Here is an 18,622-nt window from a genome sequence, read left to right as displayed (position 1 = left end):
CTCTCTCTGCAAGAGGAGACCCCAATAATGGCAGCAAAATGTGATACCCCTGTTCCATCTGATTTGTGTCAGCTGCCACTCTAACCTATGCCTGCCACACTTTTTTTTTTTTTTCCACACTCTTTCTTTACTTCTGTGGTGCTTAGGTTGTTAGCTTCTTCACCGAGGTACTGAGTCCTGGGGTCTTTTTTCACTTTCATTTGTATCCTTCCTGGACTGACTCAGCCATCTGCCAGTGTACTGGGACTGGCAAATAAACCGACTTGAAGTAGGGGAGTTTCTTACATGTCTCCAGATCCTGGCTGCAGATACCATCATACTTTTTATCAGTCTTTAAACAAAATTTTTACATGGTGACTTGCAAGTACAGGATGTGCTTTTACCATTTATAAGGACAATTCTGTGAGATATTGTCATATCTTACCAATTGAATGAATTTTTTTTGGGGGGGAAGGGCATCAATTCCATTACATCCATTGGTAACTTATTAGATTTAAGTGAATCAGTCCTTCCCAGAGTCCCTTGCTTTATGGAAAAGCTCTGTGTCACCCAACAGATTTGGGTCATTGTTGTTGAATCTGATCTCTTTATCCCCTTATTACCATACAGATTGCTTGATGCTTTATCATGTCAGCTGTTGTTCAGCTGTATCCTATAATTTGTTCCATTTAAAAATATGGCCGCCTTAAACTTTTGAGTCTGGGCAAGATTAAATAGACTCATTTCTTCCTATTCTTCCTGCTATTGTTGTTTGTTGTTCAGTTGGTAAGTCATGTCTGACCCCATGGACTGCATTGTGCCAGACTTCCCTGTCTTTCACTATCTCCTGGAGTTTGCTCAGACTCATGCCTATTGAGTTGGTGATGCCATCAAGCCATCTCATCCTTTGTTGCCCCCTTCTCCTCCTGGCTTCTATCTTTCCCAGCATCAGGGTCTTTTCCAATGAGTCAGCTCTTCACATCAGATGGCCAAACTATTGGAGCTTCATCTTCAGCATCAGTCCTTCCAATGAATATACTTTCAGGATTGATTTCCTTTAGGATTGACTGGTTTGGTCTCCTTGCTGTCCAAGGGACTATCAAGAGTCTCCCTCCAGCACCACATTTTAAAAGCATCAATTCTTCGGCACTCAGCCTTCTTAATCGTCCAACTCTTTCATCCATACCTTACTACTGGAAAAACCATAGCTTTGACTAGATGGACCTTTGTTGGCAAAGTGATGTTTCTACTTTTTAATACGCTGTCTTGGTTGGTCATAGCCTTTCTTCCAAGGAGCAAATTCTTTTAATTTCATGACTGTAGTCACCATCTGCAGTGATTTTGGGGCCCAAGAAAAGAAAGTCTGTGACTGTTTCCATTGTTTCCCCATCTGTTTTCCATGAAGTGATGGGACCGGATGCCATAAACTTCTTTTTTTGAATGCTGAGTTTTAAGCCAGCTTTTTCACTTTCCTCTTTTTTTTTTTTCACTTTCCTCTTTTACCTTCAAGAGGCTCTTTAGTTTCCTCTTTGCTTTCTGCCATTAGGGTGGTGTCATCTGCATATCTGAGATTATTGATATTTCTCCCAGCAATCTTGATTCTAGCTTGAGCTTCATCCAGCCTACCATTTTGCATGATGTACTCTGCATGTAACTTAGATAAGCAAGGGGACAATATACAGTCTTGACATACTCCTTTCCCAGTTTTGAACGAGTTTGTTGTTCAATGACCGTTTCTAACTGTTGCTTCTTGACTGGCATACAGGTTTCTCAAGAGGCAGGTAAGGTGGTCTGGTATTCCCATCTCTTGAAGAATTTTCCAGTTGTGATCCACACAGCCAAAGGCTTTCATAATACTAAAAGCAAATATAAAAATATGTTAAAGGTGAGAAGAAAATTTTAAAAAAGTGAGAAGAAGGTGGATTAGATAGGGACCTTGGAATTTGAGGGATAACATGGGAGTGAGTTTCTTGCCTTTCTTTTTGCTCTCTAAATATCCCAAAGTGGATACTGGAGCAGCCCATATCATGGAAATGACAACAGGTACAGATAGAAAAAAGGCCCTAAGAAGGTCCTACTCTCTATAAGAAAAAACCAGGAATAGGGCAGCCTAATAAAAATATTTTTGACAATACCTATTCTCTTTTAGCCAAAGACCATGGAAATCTCTCCACCTCCCTTAGTGCCAGTAGAAGTTAAATGTAGAATTTGGATTTCTAGCTCCAGTTTGTGTAGTAGAGCAAAGCTATACTCTTGCCTCCACCAGAGTGGTGTCAGCAGAATCTGAGTGGGGAGCCTGAACTTGCTCCCCTTCTGGTGTCAGTACATGGTGTGAGGCAGTGCTCTCCTATCTCAGCCAACGTGGTGTAGAGCAGAGAGCTTGAATTTCTACATTCTGCCCAGTGAAAGAAGACTATTCTCTTCTCCCACTACTGTGGTACCAGCAGAGTCCATGTGTGGGGCCTGATTTTCACCCCTCACAGGGGTGTAGCAGTCTGCTTTTTTCTGTTGGGATGGTGTCAGCAGAGGCCAAGATGGGAACCTGAATGTCTGTCCCCTGCTGGCAGCATCAAGGTAGTTTTCCACTTGCTTTAGCTGCAGCGATGCCAGAGGGTGTGGTCAATGGAGAGTCTATACTTCTAACCTCCATCTGGAGGGAACAAGGCAGTGTGAATCAGCATTCTGCTTTCCACTCTAGGGTGGTGTTAATGGGGATAAATGAGGAACCTGAACTTCTACCCCTAGATCAGCAGTGATAAGGCAGTGCTTTAGTTAACCCACCAGGGTGATGTCAGTAGAGGCCAAGGAAGGACTTCCACTCCCAATGTTGAGTGTGCATCTGGGACAAATGATGTTTTTCCTTCTCCTTACTAGAGAGGGGTAGTAGGATTTTGGAAGGAAGGAAAATGGAGAAAGGAATTTTGCAAATGAAGTTCTAGGAATGCTCCTTAGTGATCCACAAGAGAAACAGACCAGACATAACAGCAGATTTAAGAATGGAAATACAGTGTGGAATACTGCCCAGAATTTTAGATTAGCTCTGGGGGGCACACAGAGGAAGGAGACCAGAATAACACTGCAAATTCTCTGAAAACTAAATTGTCTTGTTCACAACCTCACAAGAAGACAAGAACCAAGATATTAAACAGTGTGACTGCCTACTGAAAAAGAAGATTCAGTAGAATTCAGAATCTTATAATACTGAAAATGCCCAGGTTACCTAAATTGTATCTCATGATACCAAGAACCAGGAAAATAAAAACTTGACTTAGGAAAGACACTTAACTGATGCCAACTGTGATATGACCCATAAGTTGGTATTATCTAATAAGAATTTTAAGGCAGTTATCATAAAAATGCTTCAAGCAATTATGTATACTCTTGAAACAAATGATAACCTCAGCAAAGAAATAGAAGATATAAAGAACAGAATAGCATTTTAAAACTGAAAAATGCAAGTGAAAGTTAGGAAAAAAAATCACTGCCTAGGCTTAATAGTAAAATAGAGATCAGAGAGAAAAGAATCAGTGAATTTGAAGGCAGATAAAAGTTAATCTAAATAACAGAAAATAGATGAAAAAAATAAATAGTGACTTAAGGACCTGTAGGACTGACTGTAACAGAAAATCCAAGGTTTGTGTAACAGAGTCTCAGAAGGAGAGGAGAAATAATATGGGTCTGAGAAAATAGTCAAAGAAATAGAGATGGAAAACTCTCCCAATTGGTGAAAGTTATAAACCTACAGGTTCATGAAGATGAGTGAATTATAGGACACATTGAAAGAAATCAACACCATTATGCATCACAGTCAACCTGAAAACTGAAGACAGAAAAACAATTTGAAAGCAGCAAGGTAGAAACCACATACTAGCAATAGGCAATAATGTTTGAATGGTAACATCTTTTTCATCTGAGATCACAGAGGTCAAAAATATGTGACATATTTTTCAATAGTGAAAAAGCAAACTGTTCACTCAGAATTCTAAAGCCAGTGAAAATACCCTTCAGGAGTGGAAAGGAGGAAATCATGACACTCTCACACAGAAGAAAGTTAAAGCAATTTATTACCAGCAGACCTGCCTAAAGGAATGACTAAAGAATATTTTTCAAATAGAAAGGAAATAATAACAGAAGGAAACATGGACCATTGGGAAGAAAGAGCTGTGAAGTGCATAAAGGTAGAGGAAAATATAATAGACTACCCTTTTCTCAAATTTTTTTTTTTTTTAACCTTTTCTCAAATTTTAAAAATTATGTTTGATAGTTACAGCAAAAATTATGACATCATCTGTAATTCCATATATGTTTAATATATAGTTCAACTGCCAAAGTTACCACTTTTTTTTTCTTTGCTGTGCTTTCAACTTTGTTGTCAGTTCAGTCTTTTCATTAACCATTTTTATGAAATGTTTCATGGTTTTATCCTGAGGAAACTATACTGCCACACACTTGACATCTGTATATGAATTGAATAATGGGTGCACAGTGGCCATTCACTGACAAATTTTGAAATAAATAAATAATGTGATCAGCAACTGTTCATGATTGGCATTTATATAATTTACATAATGATTTATGAACTGAAGAGCTAGCAGCAAATTTGGTACTTAAGCAGTTAAACATATGATGGCAACTGAAATTTGAGTCATGTTGGGAGACTGCTACTGCTGCTGCTAAGTCACTTCAGTCGTGTCCGACTCTGTGTGACCCCGTCCCTGGGATTCTCCAGGCAAGGACACTGGAGTGGGCTGCCATTTCCTTCTCCAACGCATGAAAGTGAAGTCACTCAGTCATGTCTGACTCTTCGCAACCCCATGAACTGCAGCCTACCAGGCTCCTCCGTCCATGGGATTTTCCAGGCAAGAGTACTGGAGTGGGATGCCATTGCCTTCTCCAGTTGGGAGACTAGTATTATGTAAACTGTGGTATTTGAAAGTGGTGCATATGAGATCTGTACAAAGCAAGGACTGTCTGGTAAAAGACTTGCATCTATCTAGAACATGTAAAGAACACTCAAGACTCAACAGTAAAAACCAACAACCAGTTTGAAAATGGGAAGAGGACCTGAACAAACATTTCACAAAGAGAATATGTGGATAGCAAATAATCACATGAAAAAAGTCTAATGTCATCAGCTGTTATAGATATGCAAATTAAATCCACCGCAGGGTATCACTATACATCTATAAGAATGCCTAAAATAAAAATGATAATACTAAATACTATTGAAGATGTGGAGAAACTGGGTCTTTCATTGGTGGGAATAAAAAATGGTGCAGCTACTCTGGAAAATACCCAGTAGTTACTCTCTTGGGCATTTATCCCAGAGAAATAAGAACTTAGATTTATTTTTAAGAAAATCTTTATACAAATGTTCATGCAGTTTTACTTATAATACTCCAAACCTGGAAACAGACATTCTTCAACAGGTAAATGGTTAAACTGTGCATCTGTACAATGGAATACTACTCAACATTAAAAAGAAATAAACCATTGATATTTATAGTAAATTGGATAATGAGTTAATGCATCTCAAGTGAATTAAGTTCAGTAAAAAGGCAGTCTCAAAAAGTTACAGACTTTATTTGTATAACAGTCTCCAAATGCTAGAATTATAGAGATGGAGAACAAATTAGTGTTGCCCAGGCACAGGAATAGGAGAGAAGAGATGAGAGGATAAAGTGCAGATATAGAGGAGCACTGTAGAGTCATTTGGTGGTGATAGAACAGTTCTGTAAGTTGATTGTTCTGGTGGCTACATGAATCTTTTTATCAGATAACACTGTCTAGAATGACACACACACGTGCATACTAATGTGTACATGTAAAAGCTGGTGGAATCAGAATAAGACTTGTGGTCTAGTTAATAGTATTGCACCTATGTCACTTTCTTGGTTTTGACATTGTATTGTTATATAAGATGTTACCATTGGAGGAAGCTGAATGAAGGGCATAGAGTACTCTCTACTATTTTTGCAATTTCCTTTGAGTTTATAATAATTGCAAAATTAAAAATTTTGTTAAAGGCCTTTCTGGGAGCCAGGCATGAGGCAAAGATAACTAGTTTCTTATCCTGCTCACTTGTCTGTCAACCCTCAGCTTTCCTTGACCTCTTTACATGGTCTTTGGTGGCCACCAGAGTCTTCTAGCACGGTGGAAGGAGAGCATTTCACTGTTTTAGCCTAAAGGGGAAGAATATACCATTCCATAGATGTGATTGCTCTGCTAGGAATGGTCTTTTTTAAGAGAGACTGATTCATTTCTTTGGTTGGTGTTCCTATGGGGTGCTTGTAACTGGGGAGAAAACCCATAGGTAATAGACGAGCAATTTGGAGCTGACAGCTGCTCATCATCCTGCTTTTTATAAATATTCGTGCCTTTTAATTATTCTTGGAAGATGGAGACATAAGCCACTGTGACCTTTCAGACTCTCTTTATAAGTACTATCCTCTGAAATTGCAAAGAAAACAGAAAGTGTCACATGTATAAAATATCTAATTAAAGTCTTTTATTCACCTCCAACATAACTTCATTTTAAAAATCTTTATATGTGTGTGGGGTGGAGAGGGACTGAGCAAAAATTGTTTGAGGCTTGAGTATAGTACATACAGTAATTTAGCCACTTCAAACAGTTGAACAAATTGTACACCTGTAGTTAGATTGACAGTAATGACAGAGATTTAATTTTCATCAGCAAATTGCTCCCACTCTGACAGCTCTTTACCGACAGTTTCCTGTATCTGGGTTTCCCTAAAATGTTGCTAGATAGGTAGGGTAAAGCAAAGGTATTCTTTAATCATAGAAGAAGGAGAACCAAGGTATGGATTGTTTCACCTTAGACCTTGGCTTTTCTATGTGAGATTAGGGGTTGAAGGTGAGCTGAAATTGTATACCCTGACCTCAGTGATTACAAGGAGACTTTTCATTCTTCTTGAGCATTGGAAGGCAGGCTGAGATAAGTGGACCTTGGAAAAAATCTTGAGTGTGTTATTGTGGCAGAGGGCTATATATGTAGATTCTGAGGGCTCTCTCTCTCTGGGCATCCTGGAAAGTACAGATTTTGATAGTACAGATTAAAGAAGGTTGTGCCCTGGAGCAGCAGTTCTTTGAGGATGGGCATCCACGGCAGACCACAGGCTGACTGGGGAGATGTCTACAGTTGATGATTAATCATCTCTTTGCTACTCTTCTTAGGAAAGGCAGGCCAAAGTTAAGCGGCTCTTCCGACCCATTGAGGAGCTGAAGAAGGACTTTGAGGAGCTGAATGTTGTCATTGAGACAGACATGCAGATCATGGTACGATTGATCAACAAGTTCAATAGTTCCAGCTCCAGCCTGGAAGAGAAGATTGCTGCACTGTTTGATCTCGAATATTATGTCCATCAGGTATTGTATTTCTTGTCTGTTGGTCTGACTTTTAACTAACAGCTCCAAAAATTAGCCCCTCTGCCCAAGGCCCTAAGAAAATATTGTCATCATCTTTACTTCTCTCTCAAGGCATAGAAGTTTTTTAATCTAGGCCATTATCTGTTGTATAAGATACTTTCTTAGAGACCAGAGCCAAAGTCACCCAGTTAGTGTAGAGCTGGGATTTGCAGCAAGGTCTGTATGACCCTAAACTCTGTGCTCTTAGTGTTTTGGATATTCTGCCTCTCACGGGATACTGGTACTACCTGAATGAAGCCTAAGAGAGAATAGATGGATCTAAGCAGAAGGAGCCAAGAGAAGTCATTCTCTTATTGAATGAATTAATTTATTGCATGCCTGTTAAGTTCCAGGCACTGTTCCAGGCACTTAAAATACATTTGTGGATGGAATTGGAGCTTACCTTCTAGAAGAGGTTTGAAGGAGATAGATACTACTGAAAAATAAAAAAATAGAGCAGGATGAGGATTGGCAGTGTTGGGAAGGAAGGTCTCAGTTACGAGTAACAGCAGGTACCACAGCGCTAAGGTGGGAGCATGTCTAGTGTGTCTGGGGAACAACTATGTGGCAGGAGCTGAGAGAAGTAGATGAAGTGCAGAGAGATAATGGGAGGGAGATCATGGAGCACTTTGTGGGCCATAGAGAAGAATGGAATTGGACAGTGTTGGGAGAATGTTACAGAAGTATATGATCTAACTTTCTTTTAAAGAAAGTCTGGCTACTGTGTTGAGAGTTAGACTGTAGGCCTAGGGCATGGGTAGAGGCAAAAAAACTAGATAGGAGGCTGTTACAGTAATCCAGACTAGGGGCGATGGTGACCTGGGAGGGCTGTGTAATCATCATCAAAGGCTTGCTTGAGATCTTCATCAAGATACAGATCTTCAGCGACCTCCCACACATGACAGCGTCCTTGTTCTCTATAAACTAAGCTAAAAGACATTCTTTAGGATTTTGCCAGCCTTTGTGTTGAGAGAGGATGAGTGTGTACTGTATCTGCAGGAATTATGGGATGGCCTCTTCATCTCTCTTTGCTCATAATTCTTTCTCAGGCCTCAAATAGCAGGTCTATGATCCTTTTAGAGAAGAAAATGGACCTGGGTTCTCTTTCCTTTTTCCAGTCTTTCTCTCCAGGGTAAAAAAACAAAAAGTCCAACAGCTTTTCTGTTACAGATATTTAAAGGAATAAGGATCCTAGGGGTTATTGGCCAACTCAGTCCTGCTCTGATGTTGACAGCTTTTATTTTTTCTCATCTTAACATACTTCGATGGGTCTTTAGGTGTCAGGTTTCTGTAGGCTCTTCTTTTAGCTGCAGCATAAAAGGCCAAAGTGATCTTTTATGAGAGCTTATCTTACCCAAAGGAGATTGAGTACAGAGGAGGGTAGCAGGGCCCTAATAAATTTTATTTCCCTTGCAGGTTCTTTGGTCATCCTGCAGTATCATCACTAGGGTGACATCCCATCGTGCTTTCATGGGTCACTGAGAGGGATTAACAATTTCTTGGACATCACCGAACTTATCCTGTTTTTTCAATCCAGGAACTAGTCCCCTGATGGAGACCAAACTTGATCTGTTGGCAGAAGACTGTTAAGTGTTCTAGATCATTGGTCTTTCAAGTGGAAATACAGATAGGGTGGTAGGCTGGTATGTCGGGCTCCCATGCAGTAGTGTCAAGTTGTTATTTCACACGGGTATTGAAGAAGACATAGCTTGGCCTCAAGTTCCAGTTATGGTGGGCAGGTAGGGTGATGTAGTGTTAGATTTGAGGAAGATAAGACTCTTCTTGCAAGAAACTTACTTAGTCCACTTTTATTCTAGACTGCTGATTGGATGTTTTGAGGAGTCATGGGCTTCAAGGACCCAAACTGGCTCTGCCCAAGGATTTCCTCACAGCCATGTTTGAATTATTAAACAAGATTTGTGAAAAGCAAAATCGTGTGTGTGGAAGCAGCATGTGAATTATTTAAGGAGCAGCCACTGGCTGCCCCATCCCCCCTGTGGCAGTGTATTTGCCTTCCCTCATGTGACTCCTCAATTATTTACCATCATTTCTCCCTTTCTTTATTTTCTGTGTTCTTTCATTGTCTTGTCAGTTTTCTGTTTCTGTTTTCCTCCTGAGTGTTGGCACAGTTCCCTACTGCCTCCTTCATTATGCACTCCCTCCTTCTACCTTGAATTCCTTTCTTTCTGTCCCACCCAGTCCTGAGAGCAGCCTGGGAAAAGTTCTGGCCCCAGACCCTGGCCCTGGTCATGGCTTCTGCTGTGTGATACTGGGCAGGGCCCAGATTTTGGAGCTTGTGTGTACAGTAGGCAGAGTGACTCTTTCCTACTTCATCTCCCATAAAATAACAAATGAGAAAACAGCTTGAAAAGGCTGAAGAGCTTATGTAAATGTCAGCCTTAATAATACCCTGGATTATCTTTATAGTAGTGAAGATAAACTGAATCTATAATAGAACCTCTGTGACTGGACTGCATTGGTTTGCTCTGCTAGGAACTCATACCAACCTTGATAAGTAGCCATCTCAGGCATGGGATTACAGGACTCTCTGAGCCAGGGTTTTGTATTTGAAAAACCTGGAGGAAGGAAGACTAAAGGAGAAGGTAGTGAATTCTTAGATTTTAAAATCAGAGTATGTAAGGAAGGAAAACTCAGCAAGTATTTATTTGTGCTTATGTCACAAAGCACCCTGCTCTGAGTCTCCCTAGTTTGCTAGGCTATGGTCCAGTAATCATTCCCCTTCACAAGGACAGATTAGGGCAGACAAATGCCAGCCCTGGCCTGGGGCCCTTATGACAGAGCAGATTCCATGCTTACTTCATGGCCCTGGATTAGCCATCTTTTTAGGTCTGTGATACAAGTAACCCATTCATTTTATTGGCACAGTTAGCCCAGACTGCCTTTTTTTTACTCACAGTGGAGTTTATTTCAGTGACTTTTTTTCTGATCAAGGTTATTCATTGTTTTAATGATTGTGTATTGAACACTTAGCTATATGCTTAGACTATTGTTAATCCTTGGACCTATACCAGTGGTCAGAAAGACAAAAAATCCCTGCTCTTGTGTTTGAGAAGAATGATCTTCTAAGTGGTAAAAACAGGCTAGGCCTACCCTAAAACATAGGCATAGTCAAATACAGCCCTTCAAACTGGATTTCTCTGCTAGGGCCATCTTCTAGTTTGAAAGAATAAAGTCAGGTAAGAAAGGGCTTAGTAGTATATGGAGGAGAAAGGTGGGTAGTAGTCACATTGCTGTTAGGCTTCCTGCCTCTTCCTGATGATTTGTAGAGTGGGATGAGCATGTAGACAAGAGGCAGCTTTTATAGCAACAAAGATATTTCCAAGGGAGACTGTAGCTGCTGCATGGGGAAAAAAGGACCCAGTGACCTTTCTGAAGAAGTTGAGTCTTCTTGTTCCAGGGTGCAAGTGAAGCTTGGGAAATGAGATCCCGTATAGAATAAAAGAGACAGAGTCTGAATTTTGGGACTTTGGACCTTAAGTATAGCCTAGACCAGTGTGGCCCAATAGAACTTTATGGGATGATGGAAATGCTCTACATTGTCCAGTAATAGCCACTAGTGAGTTAGCACAGGCCTAGGCTGAAGCTTTTGAGAGAGGCTTTTATGCATATTTATCACAAAGTGTCCTCAGATTCGTTCAACCTTAGACTATAAAGTGAGTAAGTGGGAAGAGAAGCATGCTATTGTTATTCTTCTAGCATTTTTCCAGCCCTCCACCTGGAGCAGAGTTCCTTTTATAGTTCCTGATTTCTAATTAAAAAGCAGCATTTTAAAGTGTCTGCTGCCTCCACTGCCCCCACTGAGGCTGGACATCACCAGGAGCATAGTGTCATTTACTAGTGCCGATGACACCAGATCTTGGTGTTAACAGCTTGTACATTACGAGTAAGCTTGTGACTCATTCAGTTCAGTTCAGTCGCTCAGTTGTGTCCGACTCTTTGCAAATTGTTTTAAAATTTAGTTGGTTCTTACAGACCCTTTCCTAATTAGTCAGAAAGACCACCAATACATTTTACCTAATTTTTTTAGTTTGTTCTTGAATAGTTACCAAAGGAAATTCTTACCTTGATGTCTGTACTATACTAAGCAGTGCCTCTGTTCCAGATGGATAATGCACAGGACCTGCTTTCCTTTGGTGGCCTTCAGGTGGTGATCAACGGGCTCAACAGTACAGAACCCCTGGTGAAGGAATATGCAGCGTTTGTGCTGGGGGCTGCCTTTTCCAGGTGAGCAGCATGGATGGTCATTACATTGGCCAGGATCCTTTGGAACCTTCAAGTGAAGTCTAGCTTTACTCTTGGCCTGATGGGCCTGGAGGAAGGATACGTTTGCACTCATGCACATCTCTATCCACAACTTAGTGTAATGTAATCTCATTGGAACTAGAGTAAGAATTTGATTCTGCCTTTATTCTAACTAGATAAGAATTTTCATTGTTGTTGTCACCATCTGTGACTCTCTCTTCCCCCTCATATTATATGTATGGACATTTCATAACATATTTTAGGTCACATTCTCTGTTTTAGTCAAAGCTGATTAGAAGTTATACCCACCATAAGTAGCTGAGAGGGAGGGGAGTGAACTCCAAGAGTTGATCCTTTTAGCAGAGAAGCTTCATCTGGTGATGAATAAGTGATGAACCTGACCAAGGAGGACCTTTTGGGGGGAGATTTGCCTACCTCTAGTTGCCTGAAACCAATCAACATGCCACCAGGTTATCACACTCTCTGAGTTGAGAGTTATTTAAATTTGAGTTAGTCTGGCTTATGCTCAAAGACTGACCAGGTGAGAGGAATGAGCATCTCCAAAGGGTAGATGCAGAAAGAGATAGGAGCACCGTATCATTATACTCGCCCTTAAAAGGTCAAAATGTCTTCAAGCTGCAGTTGGTCCATTGGAGCTACAGTTTGTTCCATTTTTGAAAGTCTGTTCCTAGGACCATTTGTTCTTCTACAACAGGAACCATTATTCGAATTCTTGCTGTCAGGACATGTGTGGTGCCTATTAAAGGTTACCTTGCTTGCTTACCAGGATTGTGATAATGTAGAAGGGCTATTTTGAATATTACCATTGGACTCTTTGTTTTGAAAAGATTTCCTTTGCCTTTCATCTACGATTATCTTTATTTAATCAGAATCTGAGTCTGATATTCTCTAATTCTAAAAGACTTAGCTATCTTTTCTTAGTAAATTGAGAGGCAAAATTAGAAAAGCCAGAAGAATTGTTGCAGGTGAGATGCTGGGAGCACTGCAGGCCTTTGTTTCCCTTCTTGCTTACCTGCCCCATCTTTAAGCCCTGCTTGTCTGTGGACTCCAGAGCATACCTCTCTTGCTGTCATCGACCAGAGCCACGCAGGAAAATCACTGCCTGTGCATCTACCGGAAAGGTGAAGAATCTATAAATTTGCCATTTGTAGCTGTGATTTCAGCCCTGCACAAGTTAAGATCTTTATCTTCATTAGACTTTAGAGGCTTGAGAACTTACTGAAGTTCACTTTTTGTTTCTCAAGCTATGAAATAATTGATTCACACATTATTAACCTCTTTTCCCAGACCCTTTTTGGAAATCTCTGTAATCGCCAGTACTTTCTTTGTACTTTGAATGTGAACTGATGATTCTGTGTGTACTTTGCCATTGCTTCTGGAAACACATTTCATGGGGGAAAAGAAACGTCTTGATGTCTCACCTTGGTTTAGGGGAGCTAAGTGACTTGAGAAGCTTGCTTTGGGCCTGCTTAGCAGGCCATAACTCATCTGGAGGCTGTGCCAATGTGTGGTGTTATTAAGACTTTTCCATGATTGTATTAGTGTAAGACTGTGTTAACATTTATGCGGCATCACTAAAATTTAAATAGAGATAAATATAAAATATTGCAATTTAGTGTTTTGGTGGCAAGAAAACTGCCGTATTCAAAATGTTCTAGCTGGGATTTTGATGGCTCACTGGAGGGCAGTTACAGTGACAGCATGGTATGGTGCCAGAACATTTGGAAGCCAACAGCAGGCTCCTGAACACCATGAAAATGTAAGTGTTTTATGCAAAGAGGAACTTGATGCAAGGTAAGAAGGTTTCCATGCAGAGGCAGGTTTCAGTGGTCTAGTCTGATATTCATTATTTATTCCTAGTGTCCTAAGTATTGCTTCTGCAGCTTCCTACCTGCCCTCAGCCTGCAGGTGAGCACTCACATAACACACATGTATGCATACATGCACACACAAAGTGATTGGATCAGCTCTTCCTTTGTCAAGAGGGCCTTCAAGGGGTCATGAGCATGTTGGAATCATGGAGTCTCATGGTTTGGGAATCTTATTTAGAGATCATTCCTTCCAGTTTTCTGCTGATGAGCAAAAACATAGCTCATTCAGTCCAGATGTTTGACTATTTGGTAGACCACTGGTACCTACAGTCAGAAAATCTAGGTTCAAGTCCAGTTTCTATCATTTCCTGGCTATTTACCTATAGGCAAGTGATTTCACTTTTCTAAGCCTCACCTTTTTCATTTGTTATCTAGAAACAATAATAGGTTTCCTTTGCATTTCATAAGATTGAATGAATATGGAAGAACATAATATACAATAAGTCCTGTGAAATGCTTATAACGCACCTGTCAGTGACATGGGGTATAACATCATGGTGTTCATAGTGTGTCCTTTTTACTTTGAGTTATCACTGTAACTCAGAGTTAAAGTGTTTCTTTTGTTTTTACAATGCAAACCTTTGTCTTCCTCATTTTCTCTTCTATTAAGTGCCTACCTTCTACTACATATATCTGTTGGTGTCAGTCTTGCTGCTTCATGAGGGTATTTGTTTGCCTGCCTGGGTTAATTACTTCATAAGACCTTCACAGACATTTCCAAAGATGAAGAGATCTCTTCTGTGGTGTTAAATGGGAAGCAGTTATTCCAAGATCAAGAAGAAAGAGTTGACATAAACATAATTCATGTGGCCACTCAGTGTTACATGGCCACTGAAACAGTTTGTTCCCTTATTTAAATATTATTCACACTTATTATGGGTCATGCACATTCATTTTCAGCTGCCAGTGTTTTTGTTGGCCCATATGCAAGGCAGGTCAGGCTCTTGCATAAAAAGATATGTAGAAATAGGGTGGTAGGAGTCTGATGCCTTTGGCATCTTTATTTTTCCTTCCCTCCCTTTCCTTCCTCCTTCCCTTCCTCCTTTCTTCAAGTCACATATTTTCAGTGGTCTTTCTATGACCTGCTTTCGTCTTATGATGGCACCTCTCTCAGTCACTTCTGGTGTCCACTGTCCATGAGTTCTTTTATGCATATGTTTGAATTATTCAATTACATTGGCTTGTAAATGCTCACTATATGCAATCCTTTTTTCATGAACTTATGCATAGTGTAAAAAGGGAGGTATGTGTGCTATCAGTCATAGTGCAATTATGTTCTCTTACGATGGATCCCTGGAATAGGATTACACTCTACCCTGTCTTTGATGTCTTCATTGGACCCTCCTTAGGAAATACTGGGTTACATACATCTCTTTGTAAAATGAATGTTCACCCCACTGCTGACCTTCACCCTCTCACCCTATGCTTTGTTGGTTCTCTAATTTTCCTATAGTTGTACTCCTCCCATGGATATTTTACTAATTAATTTTAACCATTTGGCCAGTGTCAAATCATTGTGTCCCATTTCCATTTGTTGGCCTCCAATTTCCAGATTTCTTTCCTGCTATCCTTCATGAATTTCAGTGCTTATCTGTATTATCTCTGTCTTTCCTGACTTTTGTGGGATTTTTGGGGATCATTTTCATTGACCTTTACCTTTACTGCTGTCATCCACTAGATATCTTGAAATTTGTTTCCATTCCCCCCCAACATTTCATGTTCTCTGCCCACTTCCATCATCTCTTCACATTTTCATCTCTCCTCTTAAATACAGTTCTTAGCCTTGTCATGATCTCCATCCTCTGCACATCCTCCTTTTCTCCCCTTCGCTGTCAGTGTTCTTCACTGTCTTGCTACTCTCTAGACTCCCTCCTTTTAGCCCACAAATGTTCGATTACTTAGCCACTGACCCCTGCCAGCCTTCCCTTCCAAACTTCTTGAAAGATTAGACAGTTAGGGATCCAATAAGTGCACATGAGATACAATCCCTGAAATGGTTCAAGAGTATTTTGTCTTTATTGACATCTCCGTTAACATCAACAATGTCAACCACTACTTTCCTTTGGAAACTTTACTTCTCAGCTGCCATGTGATTGTGGTCCCTGAGTTCTTGAATGTCTGTAATTAATTACTCCATCTTCTTTTCTTTTTATGGCAACATTATCTTCTCAGTATCTCCTGACTACAGCCATTTACCAAAATTTTTATGGCCTTATCACTATTGTCTCTTCATTTTCTCTACCAATGGTCCTACCTTTTCCCGTGGTTTCAAATTCTACCTCATTGTGAATAACTCCAATGTCTAAGCCATCCTTTTTTCTCAGGTTCTTTCCTCCATTTCTATCAGACTGTGTCATTGCACATCAAACTGAAAGAGAAGAAAAGGAATTCATTTTTGTCTATCTCACAAGCTAGGCTTTTCTTCCCACTTCTCTCTATCTGTTCTTGGCCTTATGATTGTCTTTGTTACTAAAGCTTGAAACTTTGGAGTGATATTTTAGTCTTGTTTCTCTCTAGTTATTTACCTGGTCACTGAGTCCCGGGGATTTTTTTTTTTTCACAATTATTGTCTTCTAAACAATTATTTCATTTTTATAAATCTATTTTAAGGAACCTTGATATTGTGAGGGCAGCAACATGTTTAGGGAGGGGACTCCCTCTCCCAGTGCTAGGAAATGATCCCTGAATAGTTTAAATCAAGCATGGCAATCCCATTTTCTGTGGATGTAGATTGATTTAGAGGTAAGCATTTGACCCAGTTCTGGACAATAAGACATAAATAGATGTTTGCTGGAAAAGCTTCTGGGAAGGATTTTGTTCTCTTATAAAGCTGTTCAAGCTGGTTTTAGAAAAGGCAGAGGAACCAGAGATCAAATTGCCAACATCTTCTGGATCATCAAAAAAGCAAGAGAGTTCCAGAAAAACATCTATTTCTGCTTTATTGACTATGCCAAAGCCTTTGACTATGGATCACAATAAACTGTGGAAAATTCTGAAAAAGATGGGAATACCAGACCACCTGACTCGCCTCTTGAGAAATCTGTATGCAGGTCAGGAAGCAACAGTTAGAACTAGACGTGGAACAACAGGCTGGTTCCAAATAGGAAAATGAGTACATCAAGGCTGTATATTGTCACCATGCTTACTCAACTTATATGCAGAGTACATCATGAGAAACGCTGGGCTGGATGAAGCACAAGCTGGAAACAACATTGCAGGGAGAAATATCAATAACCTCAGATATGCAGATGACACCACCCTTATGGCAGAAAGTGAAGAAATACTAAAGAACCTCTTGATGAAAGTGAAAGAGGAGAGTGAAAAAGTTGGCTTAAAGCTCAGCATTCAAAAAACAAAGATCATGGCATCTGGTTCCATCACTTCATGGCAAATAGATATGGAAACAGTGGCTGACTTTATTTTCTTGGGCTCCAAAATCACTGCAGATGGTGACTGCAGCCATGAAATTAAAACACGCTTGCTCCTTGGAAGGAAAGTTATCACCAGCCTAGACAGTATATTAAAAAGCAGAGACATTACTTTGCCAACAAAGGTCCATCTAGTCAAAGCTATAGGTTTTTCCAGTAGTCATGTATGGATGTGAGAGTTGGACTATAAAGAATGCTGAGCGCTGAAGAATTGATGCATTTGAACTGTGGTGTTGGAGAAGACTCTTGAGAGTCCCTTGGACTGCAGGGAGATCCAGCCAGTCCATCCTAAAGGAGATCAGTCCTGGGTGTTCATTGGAAGGACTGATGTTGAAGCTGAAACTCCAATACTTTGGCCACCTGATGCGAAGAGCTGACTCATTTGAAAAGACCCTGATGCTGGGAAAGATTGAAGGCAGGAGGAGAAGGGGACAACAGAGGATGAGATGGTTGGATGGCATCACTGACTTATGGACATGAGTTTGGGTAAACTCCGGGAGTTGGTGATGGACAGGAAGGTCTGGCATGCTGCAGTCCAGGGGATTGCAAAGAGTCAGACACGACTGAGTGACTGAACTGAACTGAACTGAAAGACAAAGATAGTAAAGAGACCATGTCTACTTCTTGCTACCTTGATTACAGTTGTTGGAGTAACAGTTGTTGGAGCTACAGCCGTTGTTGGAGCTACAGCTGGCTTAGACCAGTGAGAGGAGATACACAGGAACAAAAAGGCAACATGCTGAAGAGGATAATTGAGGGGAAAGAGAAGAATAGCTTCTTTATGATACAGTTTAGCTACTATACTGGTTTTATAACCATCTATTTACATACTTTTGTCATGAGAGTTTTTTTTTGAGATTGTTAGTCATTGTTCTGTTAATTGCGTCTAAACATATTTGAATTAATAAATTTTAAATATCTCAGATCCTTAAAATTCCTTGCTTCTTCATAGCACTTATCTCAATTTGCAGTTAAATATTTGTTTGATTACCTGTTAAATGATGATAAACCCTGTTAGTCCAGGGGACGATAGAATTCATTTTCTATTTTAATCTTGCTGTTTGTATAGCAGGACCTAGCATTGAATGCTAGGAAGTAATAATGAAGGAACTAAAGAATAAAGTGACACCTAGGAAATGAAGTGTTTTTCATATAGCGAATGAGGGCAGAGTGGAGAATACTGTCTCTATTAATGATGTAATAGTAGATGGTTCCGATTTCTCAGTTCAGTTACTCAGTCATGTCCAACTCCTTGCAACCCCATGGATTGCAGCACACCAGGCTTTCCTGTCCATCAGCAAGTCCCAGAGCTTGCTCAAACTCATGTCCATCAAGTCACTGATGCCATCCAAGCATCTCGACCTCTGTCATCCCCTTCTCCTCCCGCCTTCAATCTTTTCCAGGATCAGGGTTTTTTTCCAATGAATCAGTTGTTTGCATCAGGTGGCCAAAGTGATGGGGCTTCAGCTTCAGCAATCAGTCCTTCCAGTGAATATTCAGGACTGATTTCCACTAGAATTGAATGGTTTGATCTCCTTGCAGTCCATGGGACTCTCAAGAGTCTTCTCCAACACCACAGTTCAAAAGCATCCGTTCTTTGGTGCTCAGCTTTCTTTATGGTCCAACTCTTATATC

At 40.3% G+C, this 18,622-nt stretch overlaps 1 protein-coding gene across 8 annotated transcripts in view; it reads left to right on the top strand.

The window, feature by feature from the left end:
* Positions 1–18,622, top strand: part of SIL1 (SIL1 nucleotide exchange factor) — a 234,737-nt gene that overhangs the window by 139,186 nt on the left and 76,929 nt on the right. For all 8 annotated transcript variants that reach the window (XM_061151417.1, XM_061151419.1, XM_061151415.1 and 5 more), the window contains 2 exons: positions 7,174–7,365; positions 11,528–11,649. In XM_061151417.1, the coding sequence (XP_061007400.1) occupies positions 7,174–7,365; positions 11,528–11,649 (314 nt within the window). The remainder of the gene's footprint in view (positions 1–7,173; positions 7,366–11,527; positions 11,650–18,622) is intronic.

This window comes from Dama dama, chromosome 9 (genome assembly GCF_033118175.1).
Source record: "Dama dama isolate Ldn47 chromosome 9, ASM3311817v1, whole genome shotgun sequence".
Classification (NCBI taxonomy): domain Eukaryota; kingdom Metazoa; phylum Chordata; class Mammalia; order Artiodactyla; family Cervidae; genus Dama; species Dama dama.
Note: the sequence above shows the minus strand (reverse complement) of the source record. Positions and strands in the feature narration are given on the sequence as shown.